This window comes from Myxocyprinus asiaticus, chromosome 7 (genome assembly GCF_019703515.2).
Source record: "Myxocyprinus asiaticus isolate MX2 ecotype Aquarium Trade chromosome 7, UBuf_Myxa_2, whole genome shotgun sequence".
NCBI lineage: Eukaryota > Metazoa > Chordata > Actinopteri > Cypriniformes > Catostomidae > Myxocyprinus > Myxocyprinus asiaticus.
In genome coordinates this window covers 16281747-16303666 of record NC_059350.1, presented here as the reverse complement: position 1 = coordinate 16303666, position 21920 = coordinate 16281747, and the positions used below count along the sequence as shown (strand labels likewise).

The following is a 21920-nucleotide window of genomic DNA, read 5'->3' as shown; positions in this document are numbered from 1 at the left end:
CGCGAGAAGTTGACGAGAGAGGGATCTCGTCTAGACTCGACCACCAGCAGAGGGCTGAAAGAACCCGCTGTTTCGAAAGTTCCGTGCAGCGTTAACCAATGAAACGCGTCGTTGTTTCACTTCCGCGGTCTGGTGTACGCCTGTGCGGTGACGTTCTGCGTCACTCTAATAAACACTAAACTACACGGTCGGTAAAGTATTTAATATTGAAACGCTGTGTCGTTCTTCATAAGATGTAAAAAACAACAACAACAACAATTATGAAAACCATGGTGATGTTTTCTGTGTAGCTTTCGGACAAGAATATACAGCATCGAGGGATCTTCTCGGCGTATTATCGATTTGCCTCTCTTCCAGGTAAAACACCTAAATGGCTTTAAAAGACGCGCAGAATATGGCGTAGAAGCTACTTAAATAGATTGAGCATATTATATTCTATATCAGTCATGCTGAAAACTTTACATTTACAATTACTTTAATTGTTTCTTTTGATGTATGCATTTAAAGAATATTTTGCAAATTACCAATTCTTGATATTGTATAATGTTCGTACACATTCACACTAGTTTTAAGATTATGAAGATGAATCAAGTCTAGAGAAAGTACACTGTGTTGCCATGGCAGAATGAATCATCGTTGTCAGTAGCTCTAAATGAATCTGTATGGATTGCAGTTGCCAGATGGTTCGATGCCAATGAATCGCTCACTACAATGAAAATTATACTGAGCCCTTTTGAGAGTAGTAAAACTCCCAAGTCATTCACTTCCCCCAATGTTGTCAGTTATGTTCAATCATCACAGCACCTGCAATTTTCAGAAATTTTTCATGTCATATTTAACTCTCTGTTTTTCACACACATCCAGTATATATCTATATTCTATTCTGTTCAGTGTCAAGATGCCAGTGGACAGAATGAGAATGTGCCCCTGGTTGGAGCAGCAGATAAGGAGTGGGCAGATTCAGGGTCTTCATTGGGTTAATGAGGTTAGGATAGATCTACTATACTTGTGTTTTTATATTGCATTAAGTTAAGTTTACATCTATACAAATTCAGTCTTAACATGTATGACTCGTATGTGTCTTTCCCAATATGTTGCGGAAATGATTTTGCAATGTTGAGTGTGCTTGGCATGTCAATCGACTCGTTGAGTACAGATTTGACCATATTACACTGTTTCAACTTTTCCATTTTCCAGGAGAAAAAGATATTTCAAATACCATGGATGCATGCAGCCAGACATGGATGGGATTTGGAAAAGGATGCGCCTTTATTTAAGAACTGGGCCATTCACACAGGTATTAACAGAGCTGTTGCTCATTCACAGGGTTTCCATCGAAATGTTTCGCATTATTTAAGCGCATTTCGAAAAATTAGACCAAAGAAAATACGAATTGTTGCCCGTTTCTATCTATTACGTCATGTGCATTATCTTGAGGGAGCTGCCTTGTCATGAAGGAGCAGTTGAATGGCCTCCTTGCTTTGGATTAAACACTTCAGAATGTCAAGGGCTATGTTTGAAGAATTGCGTGCAAGGGGTCAAGGTTTGGACAGTCACATCAAGCTGTCGCACACTATAGAGCTGTTAAGCCGTGACATCAGTTTGTAAGCGAACCCGGAAGTCTAATTCGCCATGGGTTCCCTCTGGATTTTCCTATGGGTTTTTTATAATGGGGCTTTTTGAAGGTATGAGTAAAATGAGGTCTGTGGTAAACATTGCTTGACGATATGTGGACATTTTGTTCTACAACATAAATTACACTCTCGTGTCACACTCAAAAACACACTCTACTTCATATCTTAAATGTGAATTTTGAGGGGGCCTGGGTAGATCAGTGGTAAAGACGCTGGCTGCCACCACTGGAGTTCGCTAGTTTGAATCCCAGGGCGTGCTGAGTGACTCCAGCCAGGTCCTCTAAGCAACCAAATTGGCCCGGTTGCTAGGGAGGGTAGAGTCATATGGGGTGACCTCCTCGTGGTCACTATAATGTGGCTCGTTCTCGGTGGAGCGCATGGTGAGTTGAGCGTGGATGGCGTGAAGCCTCCACACACGCTATGTCTCCGTGGCAACGCACTCAACAAGCCACGTGATAAGATGCGCGGGTTGACGGTCTCAGACGTGGATGCAGCTGGGATTTGTCCTCCGCCACCTGGATTGAGGCGAATCATGGGACCACGAGGACTTAAAAGCACATTGGGAATTGGGCATTCCAAATTGGGAGAAAAAGTGCAAAAAATCCAAAAAACAAAAAAATTGAAATTTTGAAACTTCTGTTTTTTTTTTTTTTTTTTTTTTTTTTTAAATTATTATTTTTTTATATGTAATTCAATATGTCTTCAAAATTCCCATTTGAAATATGAAAGTGTGTATGAAAGTGAACAAAGCGTCCATGTATCCTCAAGTAATGTTTACCACAGACCTCATTTTACTCATACCTTCAAAAAGCCCCATTATAAAAAACCCATAGGAAAATCCAGAGGGAACCCATGGCGAATTCTCTTCCGGGTTTTTGGACTACAAGCTGAACAGCTCTATAACACGTGCACGAATGATCAAAACACGTCATCGTTTTGTGAATAAACTGTTTCGATCACCTTAATGCGGATTTTAACTAAAGCAAAACCCTAGAAAACCTTCTAGTGCATAACATTTTAAGCGAATTTTGAGAGTTTATTCACGTCAAGCATTTTAATTCAGATTTCTTGTGCACAATTTAAAAATGCTCATAAAATAGTTTGATGAAAACCCAGCTATTGTCTCTTGTTTATGTTTATGATCAATAATCATGTTAACTACTTTACATATACAACCTGCAATCACTGCAACTAACAGGACTTTTGTAGTATTACTTAAGACAACAGCCAGGCTCCCTTATACATTTACACTGATTCTGCTTTTGCAAACAGCTTTTAGTGCATTTCTGGGGTGATAGTTGTACTGTTTCCATTGGTTGTGGTTAAATTGTTACACAAATGTGTCTCATACAGGAAAATACCGTCCAGGTATTGACAAACCAGACCCTAAAACATGGAAGGCAAACTTTCGGTGTGCTATGAATTCTCTACCAGACATTGAGGAGGTGAAGGACAAAAGCATGAAGAAAGGAAACAATGCCTTCAGAATGTACAGGATGCTTTCTGCATCTGAAAAAGCTGTAAAGAAAGGTAAGTTCAGTTATCATTACATGGGAATAAAATAAAATTTTTGGCTAGTTGCATCTTATACTTATCTTTTATGTTGGAAATTATGGCGGCTACACCTTCTGTCAAGGACAGTATGCAAGACCATCAGTGCTGGATTTAGATCATTTTATTTTTCAGATCTATCTAATTATGGTGTTTTAAGGTCTGCTTAAATATATGTTTCCTTCTTTTTTAGGGAAGAAAAAGATGGATCTAGAGCAAAGAGCAAAAGTAAGAATGCATGAATATACAGTCAAGCAAAATGGCACATTAAAGTATAGCAAATTATCTCACACTTATGCTAATGTCTTTAGCAAGATTTTCAGAAACGGAAAGCAGGCATTCCCAGAAAACTCAAAATGAAGAACAAAGAAGTAAATGAAGAAACTATGCCAGACAGCACTGTATTATTTGCTGGTAAATATACAACCCCACATTTGTTCTACTACGCTTTGATAAAGTATCAGAGCAGTAATGGGGAACAACGTTTGAGGATGCAATTATTTATCTATATAAGTGGGTATCCACTAAAGAACTTTAGTCTTTAATTTAACAATGCTGGATGCAACAGAATTTATTTTAGTAGAAAGATGTTATCTTGAAATGTATATCTTATTGATAACATTTTTATATCTAAAGATGTCCATGAATAGTTCTACAGCTTGCACTTTCATTAACACAGAGCAGGAGAACTTCCCTAAATCCATGTTACCTGAGAGAGAGGAGGCTGTAGGTGAACTACCTGAAGTGTGTGCAGTTGTTGAGGTGGCAACAGATACAGATGAGCCTGCTGTTAGCTCCTCTAAAGTGTCTTGCCCCATCCAGGTCTCCCATGTTTCATCGCACAGTGGTAAGAGTCTTTCTTGTATAATGACTTATTAATAATTACATATTATTGTTTGCCACAAATTCAACTGCAAATCATCATGGATTTTAATATCACTAACTAACCTCAACAGAGAGCGACTCAGAGAGCACATACAGTGAGGAAGACTTGGTACAGGTACGAAATTTCAAAGGAACCATTAAAAGGATATCACATTGTCAGGGTGTCACTGTTCTATGTATTAATTTTTAATACAATTTAGGCATTTGGATGTTCAGAAATGATATTTGTAGCAGATAGTAAAGTAAACACTGTATATACACTACCAGTCAAAAGTTTGGACACACCTACTCATTCTTTATTATAGGGATGTCCCAATATTGGGTGTGATATAATTAGATACCAACATACGCAGCTTTACCATAAGAGAGGGCATAAAGGGGTTGCACACCGGACAGGTCTGGCGAACGACATGGCACATGTTAATTCTTGAAGAAGTACAAAAAATGTCTAACTTTTGTGTGTATGGTGACTAGAGTCACAACTTTGGACTGCCACCTACACCGCATCAACGTGTTCTGTGTCAGATAATTGTCTTGGACATGATGGACATGTGGTTAATTTATTAGGTGATGAGCTGTTTCCTCAGAAAAGCAGTTTATTCTGCATACTGATTGAAGACCTCCTCCATTTGCATCCAGTCAAAACGAACAACCTCTGGTCTCCTTGCCAATGTGCTGCAGCGTTACTCTTTGTTTTGCTGAAACTGAAGGCTCCCCCTTGGGGGAGGGGCTCTTTTTGTACTCATAAAATTGCTCCAATACCAAAAACTGATACCGTCTGACATATGAATGACATTGTGTGAACATTCAGTGCACAAATAAAAATTACTATATGTCTTAATCCTGTACACACACTTTGACCAAGTTTTCACCTAGTATTAAGAAGTTTCGGGTGATCCGATTACATGTGGTCAGCCCAAAATACAGGCCTAAACGGGGTCTAAAATGTTTTTTTATCGGATCAGAAAAACCACATACGAATATGCATGTGACCAGATCACATTTGAGGTGTAAATGCTAATCCGTCCTGTATGTGTCCCAGCAGCAGTGAAGAACCACCCCTCACCTGTCAATCAATCACTGCACTAAAACAAGAGTTTAAACTTTGCTGGTTACGTGCGGCTTGAAAAGGAAATAATCGTCCGATCTGAACATTTAAAGTGGATACATGCATAGTTACAAAAGCTTCACTGATCTTTAGTGTGTTTTACAGTGCATCCGGAAAGTATTCACAGCGCTTCACTTTTTCCACATTTTGTTATGTTACAGCCTTATTCCAAAATGGATTAAATTCATTATTTTCCTCAAAATTCTACAAACGATACCCCATAATGACAATGTGAAAGAAGTTTGTTTGAAATCTATGCAAATTTATTAAAAATAAAAAACGAAAAAAATCACATGTACATAAGTATTCACAGCCTTTGCCATGACACTCAAAATTGAGCTCAGGTGCATCCTGTTTCCACTGATCATCCTTGAGATGTTTCTACAACTTGATTGGAGTCCACCTGTGATAAATTCAGTTGATTGGACATGATTTGGAAAGGCACACACCTGTCTATATAAGGTCCCACAGTTAACAGAGCATGTCAGAGCACAAACCAAGCCATGAAGTCCAAGGAATTGTCTGTAGACCTCCGAGACAGGATTGTATCGAGGCACAGATCTGGGGAAGGGTACAGAAACATTTCTGCAGCATTGAAGGTCCCAATGAGCACAGTGGCCTCCATCATCCGTAAATGGAAGAAGTTTGGAACCACCAGGACTCTTCCTAGAGCTGGCCGCCCGGCCAAACTGAGTGATCAGGGGAGAAGGGCCTTAGACAGGGAGGTGACCAAGAACCCGATGGTCACTCTGACAGAGCTCCAGCGTTTCTCTGTGGAGAGAGGAGAACCTTCCAGAAGAACAACCATCTCTGCAGCACTCCACCAATCAGGCCTGTATGGTAGAGTGGACAGATGGAAGACACTCCTCAGTAAAAGGCACATGACAGCCTGCCTGGAGTACTCTCAGACCATGAGAAACAAAATTCTCTGGACTGATGAAACAAAGATTGAACTCTTTGGCCTGAATGGCAAGCGTCATGTCTGGAGGAAACCAGGCACCGCTCATCACCTGGCCAATACCATCCCTACAGTGAAGCATGGTGGTGGCAGCATCATGCTGTGGGGATGTTTTCAGCAGCAGGAACTGGGAGACTAGTCAGGATCGAGGGAAAGATGAATGCAGCAATGTACAGAGACATCCTTGATGAAAACCTGCTCCAGAGCGCTCTGGACCTCAGACTGGGGTGAAGGTTCATCTTCCAACAGGACAACAACCCTAACCACACAGCCAAGATAACAAAGGAGTGGCTACGGGACAACTCTGTGAATGTCCTTGAGTGGCCCAGCCAGAGCCCAGACTTGAAACCGATTGAACATCTCTGGAGAGATCTGAAAATGGCTGTGCACAGACTCTCCCCATCCAACCTGATGGAGCTTGAGAGGTCCTGCAAAGAAGAATGGGAGAAACTGCCCAAAAATAGGTGTGCCAAGCTTGTAGCATCATACTAAAAAAGACTTGAGGCTGTAATTGGTGCCAAAGGTGCTTCAACAAAGTATTGAGCAAAAGCTGTGAATACTTATGTACATGTGATTTTTATTTATTTATTTTTTTTTTTTAAATGAATTTGCAAAGATTTCAAACAAACTTCTTTCACGTTGTCATTATGGGGTATTGTTTGTAGAATTGAGGAAAATAATGAATTTAATCCATTTTGGAATAAGGCTGTAACATTACAAAATGTGGAAAAAGTGCTGTGAATACTTTCCGGATGCACTGTATATCAACACAAATGAGAAGCATGAACATCTGAAGCTCCTTTAATACAGGTAATCCACCAAAATAATGGATAATTCTGCTTGACATGTTGCGTTTGTGCTCGATTAAATTTCAACCGCATCTGGGAGGAACAGGGCAGCGCTTTTTCGTGCCTTTTCTGACTTTGTTGCACTTTAATATCATGCAGTAACAAACTAACAGAGAAACAGAGACCCTCCCCTCCAAATCCGACCACAAGTGGTCACAGAATATGTATTTAAGCGATCGGGTGTAAACAGCGATGTCTCACATGTGATCAGATCAGCCAAGACGCATCGTAGTACTAGGTGTAAACGGGGTCTTTGACTTCAAGCGACAAAGCTACTCGATCTCATTCATTTTCAATGAGAGCTGGTGACTTCCCAGGACACAAGCGATAGCGACCTCTGGCGACTACATGTGGGCATTTCCAGTGACTTGAGAAAGTTGAGAAAAGTTTAACTTTATGCAAATGAGGAATAACTTTTGGGAGCGACAACCAATAAGAGTGAAGAGGGTGTCAGTGGAGCTCACGTCATCCGTCTCCTGTGAGATACTGTAGTCGAGTGCAGGAAAGGAAGAGAAGCTAAAGTTTCTGTGAGCGATTTCACTGTTCTATATGATTCATTTGCAACAACATACAAAGATATATCAAAAATGTTGCATGGAAAAGAAATTATTTGCAGTCTGAGTGAGTTTGATTCCTACATTTAAAGAGCACCTATTATGGTTTTTAAACGTGCCTAATTTTGTTTGAAAGGTCTCATACAATCGATTTACATGCATCCAAGGTCAAAAAAACACTTTAATTTGCTCATAATTTAAATTGCAGCATTACCTTTTTTCCCCCAGTGTCAAAAACAACTCGTTCAATGATCAGTTCTAAAGGATTTATTCTAAACTCCTCCTTTCAGAGAGCCTACTCTGCACTGATTGGTCAGATGTTCCAGTCTGTTGTGATTGGTCTACCGCTTAGTGTAGTGTTTGAGGGCGGGTCAAAGCTGTTCGCGAGCAGCCAATGAAGACCAGAGGCGGGTTTTTTGTTACCAAATTAAGTAGGTTAATACAGGAAGTAAGTCTGGAATTACTAAGGACTCATTTCAGGTGTTCAGAATTGGTTCTTTCTTTTGTGAGTAAATAACTCCATTTGTCGTGCACTTTGATTTTTTTAAACTTTGCAGACTTTTTTTACATTCACAAACAGCTATATAACACACTACATGAAAGGTAATATTTGAAAAACCATAATAGGTGCTCTTTAATACATAATTCATCTTGTTAATGATATGATGCAATGAGCACTACTGCAGTTTATGTTAAAGCACTCTCCCCTGCAGAATGTTCATTTTTGTCGACAAACTAATTCCTTGTCAAATTAAAATGATATCTTAGTTTTACCGGCAATAAAAAAGCCTTCGAAAAGCCCTTTTGCTTGGTAGGATGCATCCTCTGTAGGCAGTGGTATACAGTGTGTCCTCAACTTAAAATTTGCTTTGTTTAAACAAGATGGCCTTCGTAGGAAAACGACAGCTCTCTTGGTTTTATTTAGTGATTATTTTTTTTAATAGAATTTGTTTGCTGAAACTTAAACACGCTGTCCTCAATTCATCAGTCTCACAGTATTGAAGTTGAAATCTGCAACATTACAAAAAAACAAACAGGTATCGTATCTGCGAGTATTGATATTCGTACACTGTCTCCAAATAATGGTTTCAGGAAATCCCTACTTTGTTATTATAAAATGTGGAAAATAGTAATAAAGTCATCACAACTATGAAATAAAACAAATGGAAGGACGGGAGTTTTAAAATCAAACCTATCTTATGTTTAAGTTTATTCAAAGTAGCCACTCTTTACTAAGATTACAGCTCTCCACACTCTGGGCGTTCTCAAACACTTTTTAGACTGGTAGTGTATGGTAAACAATGGAAACATACCTGCTGTCATCAAATCAAAGCACTGTTGTTATGTTTTTATATATATATATATACTTAAATACTTAAAGCCAATTTGTGTGTGTTTTTAACTTTCCCCTCGGCAGCTTCCACAGGACTTGTCCTTAAATGCTTCAGAGAGGTCATCAAGCGGATCTGTGTTACGGATCCCAACTTCAGCTCAATCCTCCTTTTTCACATCAGAGAAAACTAATTTCAGAGTGACCAGCTGCAGAGAAGACTCACCCCTAATAGACTATAACACAGCTCCATGGTTTCCCTTCTTGATTGGTTTCCAAAATCTCACCGATGTGCGACTCTCAAGCCCTACCCCCACACCAGAGCTCACCAGCAGCCAAACTTCTCAGGCAAGAGCGATAGCAAAAGTTATGGACCTCTCCGTTACATCACGAAAAGCTTTATAATATAGACTTGAAATTCACAGTCTGCTGCTATTCAGCTGATAAGTTACCCTACCCTAAAAGTTTAAAGGGATAGTTAACTTAAAAGTCATCATTTACTAACTTGTGTTGTTCCAAACCCATATGATTTTTTTCTTCTTCCATGAAACACAAAATGAGATGTTAGACAGAATGTTTAGGGTCTGACAGCCTCCGTCACCAAATAAAGCAGAATCAACATTCTTTAAAATTTCTTAATTGTTCCATGAAATTCATACGGTCTTGGAATGACATGAGGATGACTAAATGACAACAGAATTGTCATTTTTGGGCAAACTAACCCTTTAACATTTAAACAGGTGTTAGATTTGCCTCTTAGTCTCCTGTGTTTGTGTGAGAGTTAAGAGAGTAAATCTGAAATTTTTATATTGCAGAACACTACCTCATATGATTGGTAACTTGAACTACCTCACAGATTGAATGTGATCTGTGCAACTTTGATTACATAACTTCATATCGCTGTATGCTATTGATAATGTCTCATGCCCTTTCGGAAGAGTGACAGAGTATATGTTAAGTGTAAAATGACGAATACGTTTAATATGCATTGACATGATGTGCCTGACAGCAGATGAAACAGCACAATCACAAAAATGGGATTAAAAAGTACAGTTTTTTTTAAGGAAGATATGCAATAATGTTTTTCTACAGGCTTTAGCACAGTATTGACAAAGTTTTTGATGCTGAAATTTTACACTATATATACTTGTCAGTACTTCTCAAAATGCATTTATTTCCATCTTAGTTAAGAAAACAAAACAATATGTAGCAATATAATGCTTTATTAAGATTTTCCAAACCAAGCCTTCCACAATATAAAGACAATGCACTAAAATAGCACCAATACAAGTAACATAACACATTTCCCAAAGACTAAGTTGGAGTTCAACTAATTGAAAAAACTAGTCCCCACATAGGTTACATATTCATTGCAATGGGCATTAAATCTCTTAAACTCTCTTACTCCACAATATGAATTTGCCGGTAAACTGTGGCTATCCGCTTTGTTACAGCAATCGTGAAGCTGCGTTCATGACATGCATTGGATGCATGCATTGAACTCACCATGAAAAGCGCTTACAAACACAAATGTCTCATTCTGCGTTTTGGTGATAGTTAAGATTTGGTGTGCTTATGTGGTAATTAAAATGTGCCTTAGATAGGCTGAAAAATTATTGATTTCTTGATGTCCAATTCGGGCTTGTTTTGTACATCAAAATAGTTTTAAGAGCTCCTTTCTTCTTCATTTTATAACTGACAGTGAAGCGTTGAAGAGATCCTTTTATTTACTGAGATAACCTCCACGGCTCTATCATAGGAGAGAGCGTAAAGGTCAACTAGCGTTAAGACAGTTTCGCCCATAAAATGTCTATGGGTCTGTATCATTATGCTGTTTTATGCTAAGCTTTAGGCTACCTTGGGTAGAAGGGCTCTGGCACTGTGGCGTGTGCGTCAGTGTAATGACTCTGGGCGGACACATTACAAAGGTTCCGACCTTCACACAAGTGTTTATGCTGTATTAACGGTAAATGCATTAATCGCGATTAAGAAAAATTAACGTGTTAACGTATGCGATTAATTAAAGTTTAAGGCATTAATTCTGACAGCTCTATTATTTTCATATGATATAGAGCTGTTCAGTAATGACGTCAATTTGTAGGCCAAACCGGAAGGCTATTTCACCCTCTTGTAGTGGGTTTTTAGAATATACATTTTCATTTTATTTGTGAAAGAAGGTCTCTGATTAACATTACTTGGAAGAGACTTTCACATTTTGTTTTACATTAAGTACGCAGTATGCCTATGTGTAGAACAAAACATGAAAATCTATTCAGGTAATATTAACCACAGACCTTACTTATAAATCGAAAACCACTATTATAAAAATGCATTGAGGGAACCCGTAGCTCGAAATTGCAAATTCTCTTCCATGTTTATGGACTACAAACAAAACAGCTCTATTGTCACATCTGTATGGAATTACTTTTCGTTATGAGTGTTTTTATGAATTAGATTAATTTTTATTTTTATACACTAATAGAATTGTTGGATCTTGACACACAGAGCCTGTTTACATGCACACCAATAACTCCTAAAAATCAGCTTACTTAAAAATTCTAACAAATCAAGGAAGCCTCGTTTACACAAGATTTGAAATAATAGAGTTATTCTCTGCTTTTGACGTCATGCTGTGAAGAGGCATGCATGCAACACTTGCGGACGTTGGATAGGCTAGTAAGAACCCCAGTAAAGATGTTTACATTCAACACGAAATCGGGGTAATGGTCAAATATCTACGATTCCAGTCAATCTGTTTATTTTAGGCCATTTACAATCTTACACTGATAAGCTGTTTAATGCATTCACATGACTACACATGTTGTCCGCTTATTAAGGATAACTGGTGCAAGAATGTGCATGTATACGCACTCATAGTGATATTTTTACTGCTACTTTGGGAACAGTTCTCCAATATCAATGGTACTGGAAATACTTTAATAGAAATGCTCAACTAATTACAATCATTTGTTAACTTGTCAATTTTCATTTGTGTTCTGAAAGGATCTTGTTTGATGTAACAATTTTATAAGTATTTCAGGAGTGTTTTTACACAACGTATGTGTCACCAATGTGCATAATGAACAAATGCAGCACTGAGGTTTAAAAGCAAATATAAAAAAGTTTTATTGTAGTGTCAACATTATTAAAAAATTACATAATCACACAAGAAAAAAATCTTAACACTCAATTGTTGGATGTACACTAAAACAGTGGTTCAAAGTGTAAGTAGTGGTACTAGATAAAATGAATGACGCACAGTGGCAATACAAATCACTTTGGTTAACGCATGTAACATGATTGTACAAGAGAGGTGTTTAAAATGCTTTAAAACATGGGCTGTATGTGTGCATGTGATGACCTAATTGACACATTGTATTGGGTTTCTAAGTTGATATTTTCATTCTTTTGACTCATTTGTTTTGTCTATGATTTTTTTCCCGCCACTTTTACAAGGTCAGTGGTGTACAATTTCATGTTATTAAAGGTGCACTATTTATAACAGAACATTTTACTTATGTAACACAGGCTTATTATAAGGCTCCTTTTTGAACTCCTAGTACTGATTCCAACATTTTTCATTGAATTGGGAACATACCATTCAGTGTAGTACAGCTAATATAGATTGTCAATCAATATACAGTCTGAGCAAACAACCTCTAAAATCATATGGACACAGCCTGTGCTTTCTAATATTGAAGTAAAATTGTATATTGTAGCTCTTGACACTCTAAATCAAAGTTTTAACTCTGCTGTTAGTTTTATTTGAAGAGGTTATACTTAGACGTGCGTATAGATTGGCTGTTAAATTGTTTAGAAAACCGTAGAAAGTGAGATTGTAAAAATTATCATACCCATACTTAGTAACAAAATATATTTTAGAGCACATGAAATGGTGGGCAGAAAAAAACCAGATCACCAGTCTGGATGATGTAAAGACAAACGGTTTACTTCTCAAAGTATGGCAAATAGAAGAACTTGAATCCTCTTCGCCCCCTAACTGCACAGCTTATGTAGATCACATGATATACTGTGGGGAAAAAAAGGAATTGATTTATTTATTTTCAATTATCAGAGGATTTTCTCTTTCAACAATGCCGGTCTACGCTGCAGTCATTTTCTCTCTGCATGAACATCCTCTCATAGCTAAAGTACAAAGTTGAAGCTGTATGTATCAACTAAAGTATGTAATTTCTAGCGCCACCAAATGGAATTTCAAAAATAAACATTGTTTTCAAAACAGCTTTCTGAATACGCCTCCATACTGCCGGTAGTCAAACAAAGAGATAATCCTGCTCTAAACGGGTCTCTCAAAACAAACAGGAATTTTTATAGCGCCACTGAGACACAGTGTTTACAGTTTTCAAGAAAATTAACTTATGAATGGCTTAATTATAGTTGTATCTGCATATTAAGCTGGGATTACATACTTCAGCTTTAACATCATAATTCATTAAACTTTCATGTGGTATGTCAGGTCCAAAATCCAGTGCTGACCAGTATAGTGTCAAACATGATAAAATACTTTATAAAAGGTTATTAGCAAATTCAGGCCTTACCACCAGGAATGAAGAGAAGAAATCCAGGAACAAAGAAAATTGCACTTGAAACACCTGTAAAATAAAAAAAGAATAAACAAATAAATGTGTTACATAGTTCTAGTGGACAAAATTAGCATGAAACCAATTGTTGATTTAACTTTAGACATCCAGAGCCCTGATTTAGAAACCATTTATTATTAGCTGAATGATAATTTATTAGGGACACCTGTACACCTACTTATTCGTGCGATTAATTAATTTAATTTTTAATTTAATTTAATTTTCTTTATCACACATTATACATTTGCACATGTACAGTGAAATTCTTCTGGGGTCAGAGTGCAGGGTCAGCCATGATACAGCGCCCCTGGAGCAGATAGGGTCAAGGGCCTTGCTCAAGGGCCCAACAGTGGCATCTTGGCACCCCCGACCTTCTGATCAGTAACCCAGAGCCTTAACCGCTGAGCCACCACTGCCCCACTGCCCTGATTATCTAATCAGCCAATCGTCTGGCAGCAGTGCAGTGCATAAAATCATGCAGATATGGGTCAGGAACTTCAGTTAATGTTCACATCAACCATCAGAATGGGGAAAAATGTGATCGCAGTGATTTCGACCGTGGCATGATTGTTGGTGCCAGATGGGCTAGTCTGGGTATTTCTGTAACTGCTGATCTCCTGGGATTTTCACACGCAACAGTCTCTAGAGTGAGTGGCAATTCTGCAGACGGAAACGCCTTGTTGATGAGAGAGGTCAACGGAGAATGGCCAGAATAGTCCAAGCTGACAGGAAGGCTACGGTAACTCAGATAACCACTCTGTACAACTGTAGTGAGCAGAATAGCATCTTAGAATGCAAAACATGTCAAACCCTGAGGCGGATGGGCTACAACAGCAGAAGACCAAGTAGGGCACTTTATTAGGACCATGGTGTTCATAATAAAGTGCTCAGTGAGTGCATGCTAAAGCAGTCCTGCCGAGCAAGATGTTGCGCATGTTTATCAACATTTCATCAGTATTTGCAGTCAGTACCAACATGACAGGTCTTACCTGCGTGTGGGTTTAACTGTATGACAATGCCTGTAAAGATCAGAGCTGATAGGGGAGAATGACAGGAAAGAGAAAACACATTTACTATGCAGCTGATAATCACACTTGAATTTACCACCTGTGCTCAAGATGAGAGTTGACGGCAGTATAAACACAGGCAGTGTCATAAAGAGTCAGACACAAACACTCCCAAACACTTTCCCCCTTCCTCAGGGTAGGGTTGCACCAGCTGTGCGTAAGTTGGGACGTAAAGTTCACACTAAGGGCTTAGTAACTACTAGTTAGTTTGTAACTAAGTCAGTGCTTAATTTGGTTGCACCACCTGTTCTTAAGGCAAGACTTAACTAGTAGGTCGAAAACTCTCCATAAAGTAATGCGTAGTCGCATAATATGATGTTTACCTGTATTGATCCAGAAAACAGCTTTGATATTTGTACATAGAAGTATTAAAAAGCCATGAATTTCCATTTGATCTTGTTAAGGTTGATGTTCAAACCTTGTTTGCTCACGTAACTGTCAGCTGTAATAAACTGTATCCCCATTAAAATAAAATACGTAATAGAAGTAATTTGATAAATAGTATATTTGCCCTGTGTAAATAACAATATATAGGAACTGTATCTAAAATATATAAGGGGTTATAAATAAATACTAATACAACATGCTGGAAAAATATACATTTATTCATTTTAATACCCTATATATATATTTTGAATGTGTTGAAACTTGACACCGGGCGACGCACCCTAAAATCTGCACCGTTAGAACAGTTTCATGCTGAAGAGCTGCTTAAAAGTACGGTTTTTTTTTCTCTCTCTCGTAAATGTAAACGAGAGTAAATTTCAACATCATACTGTATATAGAAAGTATTGATGTCTGTCACGTACAGCATGAGCTCATTGATGTCATTAAATGAGTCTGCTTTTTTATTCCAACCGTTACTCCTGGTCGGAGGCTTCCGTAAATATTTAGTTTATACGTAGGGTTACATTCTACCTAAGTGTAATGGTGCAACGCTCAAATATTTAGTAGTGCGTAAATTGTGACTAAGTGCCCATTTACGCCACAACTAGGCTAAGTTTTAACGTATGTACAGCTGGTGCAACCGGCCCCAGGAGGTCTGTTGTACTTCTTGTGATAAAGAAACAAATCACAAAGGTATGAAAGTCTCACCAACTCCAGTGATTAAGAGGAGGAATGAGGCAAGAACGACTCGTCTGTTCTTCTTCACTAGCGGGTGAGACGTCCACCTGGGAACAACCAACACGGAACAAAGAATGAGCGCAGGAAAAGAACACACTACATTCATAAACAGGATCACAGTGATGTCAGTTCAAAATAATCAAACTGGTTTTTTTCATTAATAACTATTTGTGTGTATGTGCTGAGATATAGTTTGGGGACACATTTTCCCCCTGAAGTTGGCTAAATCTGACAAATCCTCCCATTAGGATTTTTTTATTATTTTTTTTAAATACAAAAGTTTTCTTATAAGGGTAATTAGCGTTATATAAAAAAATAGAAGTCTACAGTTTGTCCTAGTTTAGATAACTAAGTAAATTTGCATGTGAGTGTGTGTTTGTGCGTTACCCGCAGCAGTGGGCAGACAGCTGGGTGACTGAGCTGAGTGTGCTGAATGACCACTGAGAGCTGCAGTAGGACAGAGTAGCAGGATCACTGGAACACAAACACACATCTAGGGCTTTACATCTAGCTTTTTCAAGTTATTGTTCTTCAAAAAATCAAAACTGGGGGCCTGGGTAGCTCAGCGAGTAAAGTTCGAATCCAGGCATGCTGAGTGACTCCAGCCAGGTCTCTTAAGCAACCAAATTGGCCCGGTTACTAGGGAGGGTAGAGTCACATGGGGTAACCTCCTCGTGATCGCTATAATGTGGCTTTCACTCTCGGTGGGGCACGTGGTGAGTTGTGCGTAGATGCCGCTGAGAATATCGTGAAGCCTCCACACGTGCTATGTCTCCGCGGTAACGCGCTCAACAAGCCACGTGATGAGATGCACGGATTAACGGTCTCAGACGTGGAGGCAACTGAGATTCATCCTCCGCCACCCGGATTGAGGTGAGTCACTATGCCACCATGAGGACTTAGAGCGCATTGGGAATTGGGCATTCCAAATTGGGGAGAAAAGGGGAGAAAAAAAAAAGCAGAACTGATCTTTTACTTTTTTAGTCAGCCAATGGAATCATTGTTTGCCAATTGGACACTTTTAGTTATATGATGAAAAACTGTGGCAAAACATGTTGGAGGCATCTTAACATGGCAGGCAGCACATCATAGTTAGCATTAGGCTACTTGGAGTAAAACGATGGCAGTTGTTTCATGATCACACTATAGTGCATGTATAGTCTGCCATCTGTGTCAGAAATTGAAGGTGTAGTGTGTTATTTCTGTGGTACTAGTGGCACCAAACTGAATCGCAAAAATAAAAGTATGCTTTCAAATAACTTTTGTCAACACCCCATTTCGCACTCTGATTTCCCATGAACAAATAGGTCATACTAATAAACAAGACCACTATAATGTTTACACACCAGACAGAAAGCGTGGCAGAGGAATTGGGTTGTCCGATAACATCACTGGATTGAACAGCAGCTGGGTCTGCGGAGGATCCAGCACATGAGGTAGGATGGTTCTTATGGTAGCTTGTCAGCAAACCAATACATATTCAGAGTATCTTCTGAATTTTTCTTGAGCTCGCATTTGTTGACAACTCTGCAAGTTTGCCGTCTCCATCGAAACCCAAAAATTCCCTCAAAGTCCTCCACCTTGTAAATGTGATGGCAATATTCACTCTGGTTTTCCCCCGTTCTCAGTCTGTCTTTTAGCAAGTCTTCGAATTTTGGCGAAGCTAACTTTCTTTTCCTCTGTACTTGTCTGCTATGGATGTTCATATTCTCCAGCGGAACAGTTTACTACAAGTAGCCATGCCCCAAACTCATGCTATAGGTTGAACTAGCAAGGGATGGGGGAGCTGAACGGGCCACTCAAAATATAAACATCAATGTTTTGATAGGAGGTTCAGTGTTTATACTTTTAGGGGAGATAAACCCATGAATGGCTTACTTATAGTTGTTAATAACAATAAACTGGGATAGTAGAACCTATTTTGACATCAAAAAAGTAACATACTTCACCTTCACATTTTTTTATGAAGGGGCAAGTTTTGCCTCCTAGAGTTGATTTCAGAAGCTTTTTTTTCCCCTTTAAGAGGACGTATTTTTTTCTAACCATATAAAACTACACTGTGTGTCATCATTTTATGTCAAATGCTTCAATTTAAGCAGTTAATAAAAATGAATTCTCCATCTGAATACTAACATATAGCCTTGAATAGAATTTTCTAAAGTACGTCACATATTACAAATACAAAACACAAAGAAATTATTACAGGGGCATTTGTTTTCCTGCAAATTGGGAATTTTGGTGTCCTTTTTGTCCAATTTGTTGGCATTTTTGCTCCGAACCCTGGTTAATTTCAGACCTTTTCAGCCATTTAAAATCTGCCATTTCTAACAAAAACTATGGTGGCTGACAGTTAGCAAGTATTAGTGCAGCTATGTGGATTAAAATTAATACATGCAGCATTTTATGGAGCAAATTATGTTTTTGTTGTTGAGTTGGACATATGTATATTTCTTTGATTTTTTTGTGGGATAGTCTACACAAATGTTAATGTTGAGCACTGAGATAAGAGGTGCGTCCCAAACTGAAAACTTCTGTACTATTCTACATAATTTTTTAGTGCAAGTATTATGTTTACACTGAAAATGCAACAAAAACAAGTGTACTTCGAGTACCCGGATGATGCACCTCTTCAACCGTCAAAACGGAGTGTGGAATGTTGGACACTTCATGCACTCAGAGCTCGCAGCTTGCCATACGTAGCAGAAGTGGCGGAGTTACTTGGCTGCGTTGCTGGTTTGACAAAACAATTGTAAATAATAAAGGATGTAGCAACTAACTGAACTTTAGTGGATACAGCACCTTACAAATGTGAATTAAATGCTTTACCATCACCCACGCTGTGTGAATATGTACACTATTCCAGATATAAGTGTTGAACTGAGGTTGGCTAACGCTTTAAAGCTAGCGGCAACACACCGCATGCGTTTGAAACATCACTTCCATAAGGTGTTAAACAGCGAAAGTTTCCATGTAGTACAAACACATTTGTAGTGTATGAATTTAATGTATATTGTAAGTGCATAATGTAAAGTGTGTCATTTAGGACACAGATAAGGACTCTTAAGCTAAGTAAATCGAATGTTATTACATTTAGCTAATTTCCTTGCTTAACCTGCATAAGAATGCTCAAAGTAAAAGTGTACACACACAGAATCTGCCAAACCTGATTTTGAAGAAGTTATTGAAAGAAGAGTTCACAGTGCCACCTAAAGCATCTTCATTTTCCAGGTTCTGTAGGTAACCACAAAATAAAGTTAGTCAGATTGCCTGAAAAGGACTCTTAGAAAAATTTAAAACACTTGTTGCACAAAACAAACACCTGACCTGATATTTCAGGTTACTGTGTTCAGGAGTGCCAGTGGAACCAGAAGCATGACATTGTGTTTTGGTAAAAGAGAGCGGTCCGAACGTCATCTCTGCCCCTCCATCTTTCTCTCTCCCCTTCCACTCATCCACATCCTCTCCAGGCACCACACCTTCCTCCTCCTCCCCATCCAGGACAAACGCATCATCAATTGTGAACTGTGTCCCCATAGCTACAGGACCTCAGACGTCAACTGGATGTTAACTGGCAAGCACTGCGAAGTTAAAAAACATTTCAGTTTAGTTATTGACCTGCTAGGCAAGTATAGCAAACTGGATGCCATGCAAAATCCCTTGCAACGCAGGGTAGTGAAATTTATATTTTCCTCTCTGAATCGCTTTACTAATTGCCAACTTACCAATTTCTGCCATCAAACTACTAGGAGACAAGTATGCAAGAGCAGACTACATTGCCTTCTTTTTTCTCCCCCCCCCTTTTCTCCCAATTTGGAATGCCCAATTCACACTACTTAGTAGGTCCTTGTGGTGGCGCGGTTACTCATCTCAATCCAGGTGGTGGAGGACAAGTCTTAGTTGCCTCTGCTTCTGAGACCGTCAATCTGTGCATCTTATAACATGGCTCGTTGTGCATGACACCGCGGAGACTCACAGCACGTGGAGGCTCATGCTACTCTCCGCTATCCACGCACAACTTGCCACGCGTCCCATTGAGAGCAAGAACCACTAATCGTGACCACGAGGAGGTTACCCCATGTGACTCTACCTTCCCTAGGAACCAGGCCAATTTGGTTGCTTAGGAGACCTGGCTGGAGTCACTCGGCACACCCTGGATTCGAACTTGCGACTCCAGGGGTGGTAGTCAGCATCAATACTCGCTGAGCTAACCAGGCCCCCATGTTCCCTTCTTTTAAATCTGCACACTTTGGTGTATGAGGAGACAAGATGTATGTTTGTAAGTGATTGGTCAAAATAGAGAAGCAACATCAGTTGGTATGTTGAATAATGAGTAAGCACAGCAAGGAAAACCAATTTTCTCCATAAAAATAAAGCAGGTACAAAGCAACCTCGGATTTGCTAAACAAACACTTTTATTGTTCTCATGTGGACAGTACTCATTTCTTCTTAGCTTAACCAAGGGACATTATTTGGTTGGATTTGACCAGAATTGAACATTTATCAGATTATAAAGAAGACTAGGAGTGCCACTTAATAATAAATAAAATAATGAAAATATTTTTAACTATTATTTAAAATGATTCATTTATAGTTTTTTAATACATGTTTTAAAATGTAGGTAAATATAGTACTTTTGAAAAAGCATTTGCCGACTGCTTTTCTTCGTCCTTATTGCCAAATGCTTTTTTTTTTTCTTTATTCATTTGTTTGAATTAATACATTGATAACTGATTTCTTTATTTCATTTTTAAGTGGCACTCCTAGTCACACCTTAAAGGAATATTCCGGGTTCAATACAAGTTAAGCTCAATCGACAACATTTGTGTCATAATGTTGATTACCACAAAAAATAATCTCGACTAGTTTCTCCTTGTTTTAAAAAAAAACAAAAACAAAAAACAATAGCAGTGAATGGGGCCAATTTTTGGAGAGTTTAAACACAGAAATGTGAATCTTATTATTATTATTAATTCTTCTGTTAAAACTGTGAAGTTGTTTAAATCATCATTTTTACAATTGTTTTAGGGTTTATGGCGTTGTTGTACAAAGTTGTACAATTAGATATAACTTTACACAGAAAAGGTAAATAAATGTTACTATGCAAATTGTTTACATTCTGTGGCTATACTTTTGAAACAGTGTGTATTAACGTTTACGGATTGGCCCATTTACTTCCATTGTAAGTGCCTCACTGGAACCCAGATTTTTTAAAGAAAAGGAGAAACGAGTCAAGATTAATTTTTTGTGGTAATCAATATTACGCCACAAATGCTGTCGACTAAGCTTAATTTATACTGAACCTGGAATTTTCCTTTAAGGCAAATTCCGACTTTCCATGCGCCTGTCAATTCATAAACACAATAAATCCCCCAGTGTAACAGAACAGTTGCAATGGAAGCATGTGACTTTCCATGGAGAACTGATTGCTCTTCCGCTTGTTCTTAAGACCAGAATTTTTGCAACCTCACCAGACAAGTTACAGGGATATGTATTATACATATATTTCATAAATTCGTGTCACAGTAATGCAGGCAATTTTTCAAGCCTTATTTCATAAAGGAAAAGTTCGTTTTGTGTGTTTTTATTTTTCTTTGACGCAAACATTCTTCTAATCTGCTAATCTCAAAACCACTTGTGCAATAACACTGTAACTGAACACTAATACACGACACAGCAACTTCGGAGTGATTTGACGAGCAGTTTGTGTGAACATCAAAGAGCCAATCATCCCGTTATCAACACCCACAATACAGTAACATTACAAAGGAAGAATCTTCTACTCACTGTCGAATAACCGTGATCTTCATCAGTTACGCAGATACCTTTCTGTCATGATCCTCCTATAACTTCCAGGGGATTCAACGTTCGTTAGTATGTTTAGGTTAACTTTAACCAAAACTTTGCTAGTTACAGCTGCTTCTGTTTTTGTGGGTCGAGACTAAACCGGCGCAAGTAACGGCTGACTCTATAGCGACTCCTAGAGGACTGGAGGCTTATCGTGCTGGTCATTCTCCATGAGACAATTCTGGATTTGGAAGTGTGAAGTTATTATTAAGATATGTATTAAGATATGTATTATACATGTAATGTATACATTTATAATTATCTTTGTTTAAATTGTATTTTTTATTATTATAATTATTTAACTGTCTATTTTCCTAAGCAAAGCTTTCTTGTCTACATTATACATATACATTATTGTAATTAATTCATGCAACATTCATTGTTCTTCTTTTGAATTACTAGTCTACCACCTGAC

The 21920-nt window shown here is 38.4% G+C and overlaps 2 protein-coding genes across 2 annotated transcripts; one reads left to right on the top strand and one right to left on the bottom strand.

Moving 5' to 3' along the window:
- Positions 1-290: 290 nt before the first annotated feature.
- Positions 291-11831, top strand: irf2a (interferon regulatory factor 2a). Its single transcript, XM_051702994.1, has 9 exons — positions 291-357; positions 892-985; positions 1198-1297; positions 2988-3164; positions 3379-3413; positions 3497-3599; positions 3865-4032; positions 4142-4185; positions 8956-11831. Exons 2-9 carry the CDS (start codon positions 899-901, stop codon positions 9271-9273), a joined length of 1032 nt encoding a protein of 343 aa, XP_051558954.1. The 5' UTR covers positions 291-357; positions 892-898; the 3' UTR covers positions 9274-11831.
- A 138-nt stretch (positions 11832-11969) lies between these two features.
- Positions 11970-21627, bottom strand: tmem134 (transmembrane protein 134). The gene is made up of 8 exons (XM_051703026.1): positions 21446-21627; positions 18986-19239; positions 18825-18892; positions 16049-16135; positions 15632-15708; positions 14459-14503; positions 13428-13481; positions 11970-12898 (listed from the first exon to the last, which is right to left on the bottom strand). The coding sequence occupies exons 2-8, from the start codon at positions 19193-19195 to the stop codon at positions 12816-12818; spliced, it is 624 nt and encodes a 207-aa protein (XP_051558986.1). The 5' UTR covers positions 19196-19239; positions 21446-21627; the 3' UTR covers positions 11970-12815.
- Between the last annotated feature and the right edge of the window lie 293 nt (positions 21628-21920).

Excerpts from the sequence above, each read along its gene's own strand:
- tmem134 (XM_051703026.1), bottom strand. The coding sequence starts at position 19,195 with ATGGGGACACAGTTCACAATTGATGATGCGTTTGTCCTGGATGGGGAG. Across the intron at positions 16,136-18,824 it reads AATAACTTCTTCAAAATCAG|TGATCCTGCTACTCTGTCCT; the intron begins GTTTGGCAGATT and ends TTTGTGTTCCAG. Across the intron at positions 14,504-15,631 it reads CCTCTTAATCACTGGAGTTG|CTCTGATCTTTACAGGCATT; the intron begins GTGAGACTTTCA and ends CTCCCCTATCAG.
- irf2a (XM_051702994.1), top strand. The coding sequence starts at position 899 with ATGCCAGTGGACAGAATGAGAATGTGCCCCTGGTTGGAGCAGCAGATA. Across the intron at positions 986-1,197 it reads GTCTTCATTGGGTTAATGAG|GAGAAAAAGATATTTCAAAT; the intron begins GTTAGGATAGAT and ends TCCATTTTCCAG. Across the intron at positions 4,033-4,141 it reads CCATGTTTCATCGCACAGTG|AGAGCGACTCAGAGAGCACA; the intron begins GTAAGAGTCTTT and ends TAACCTCAACAG.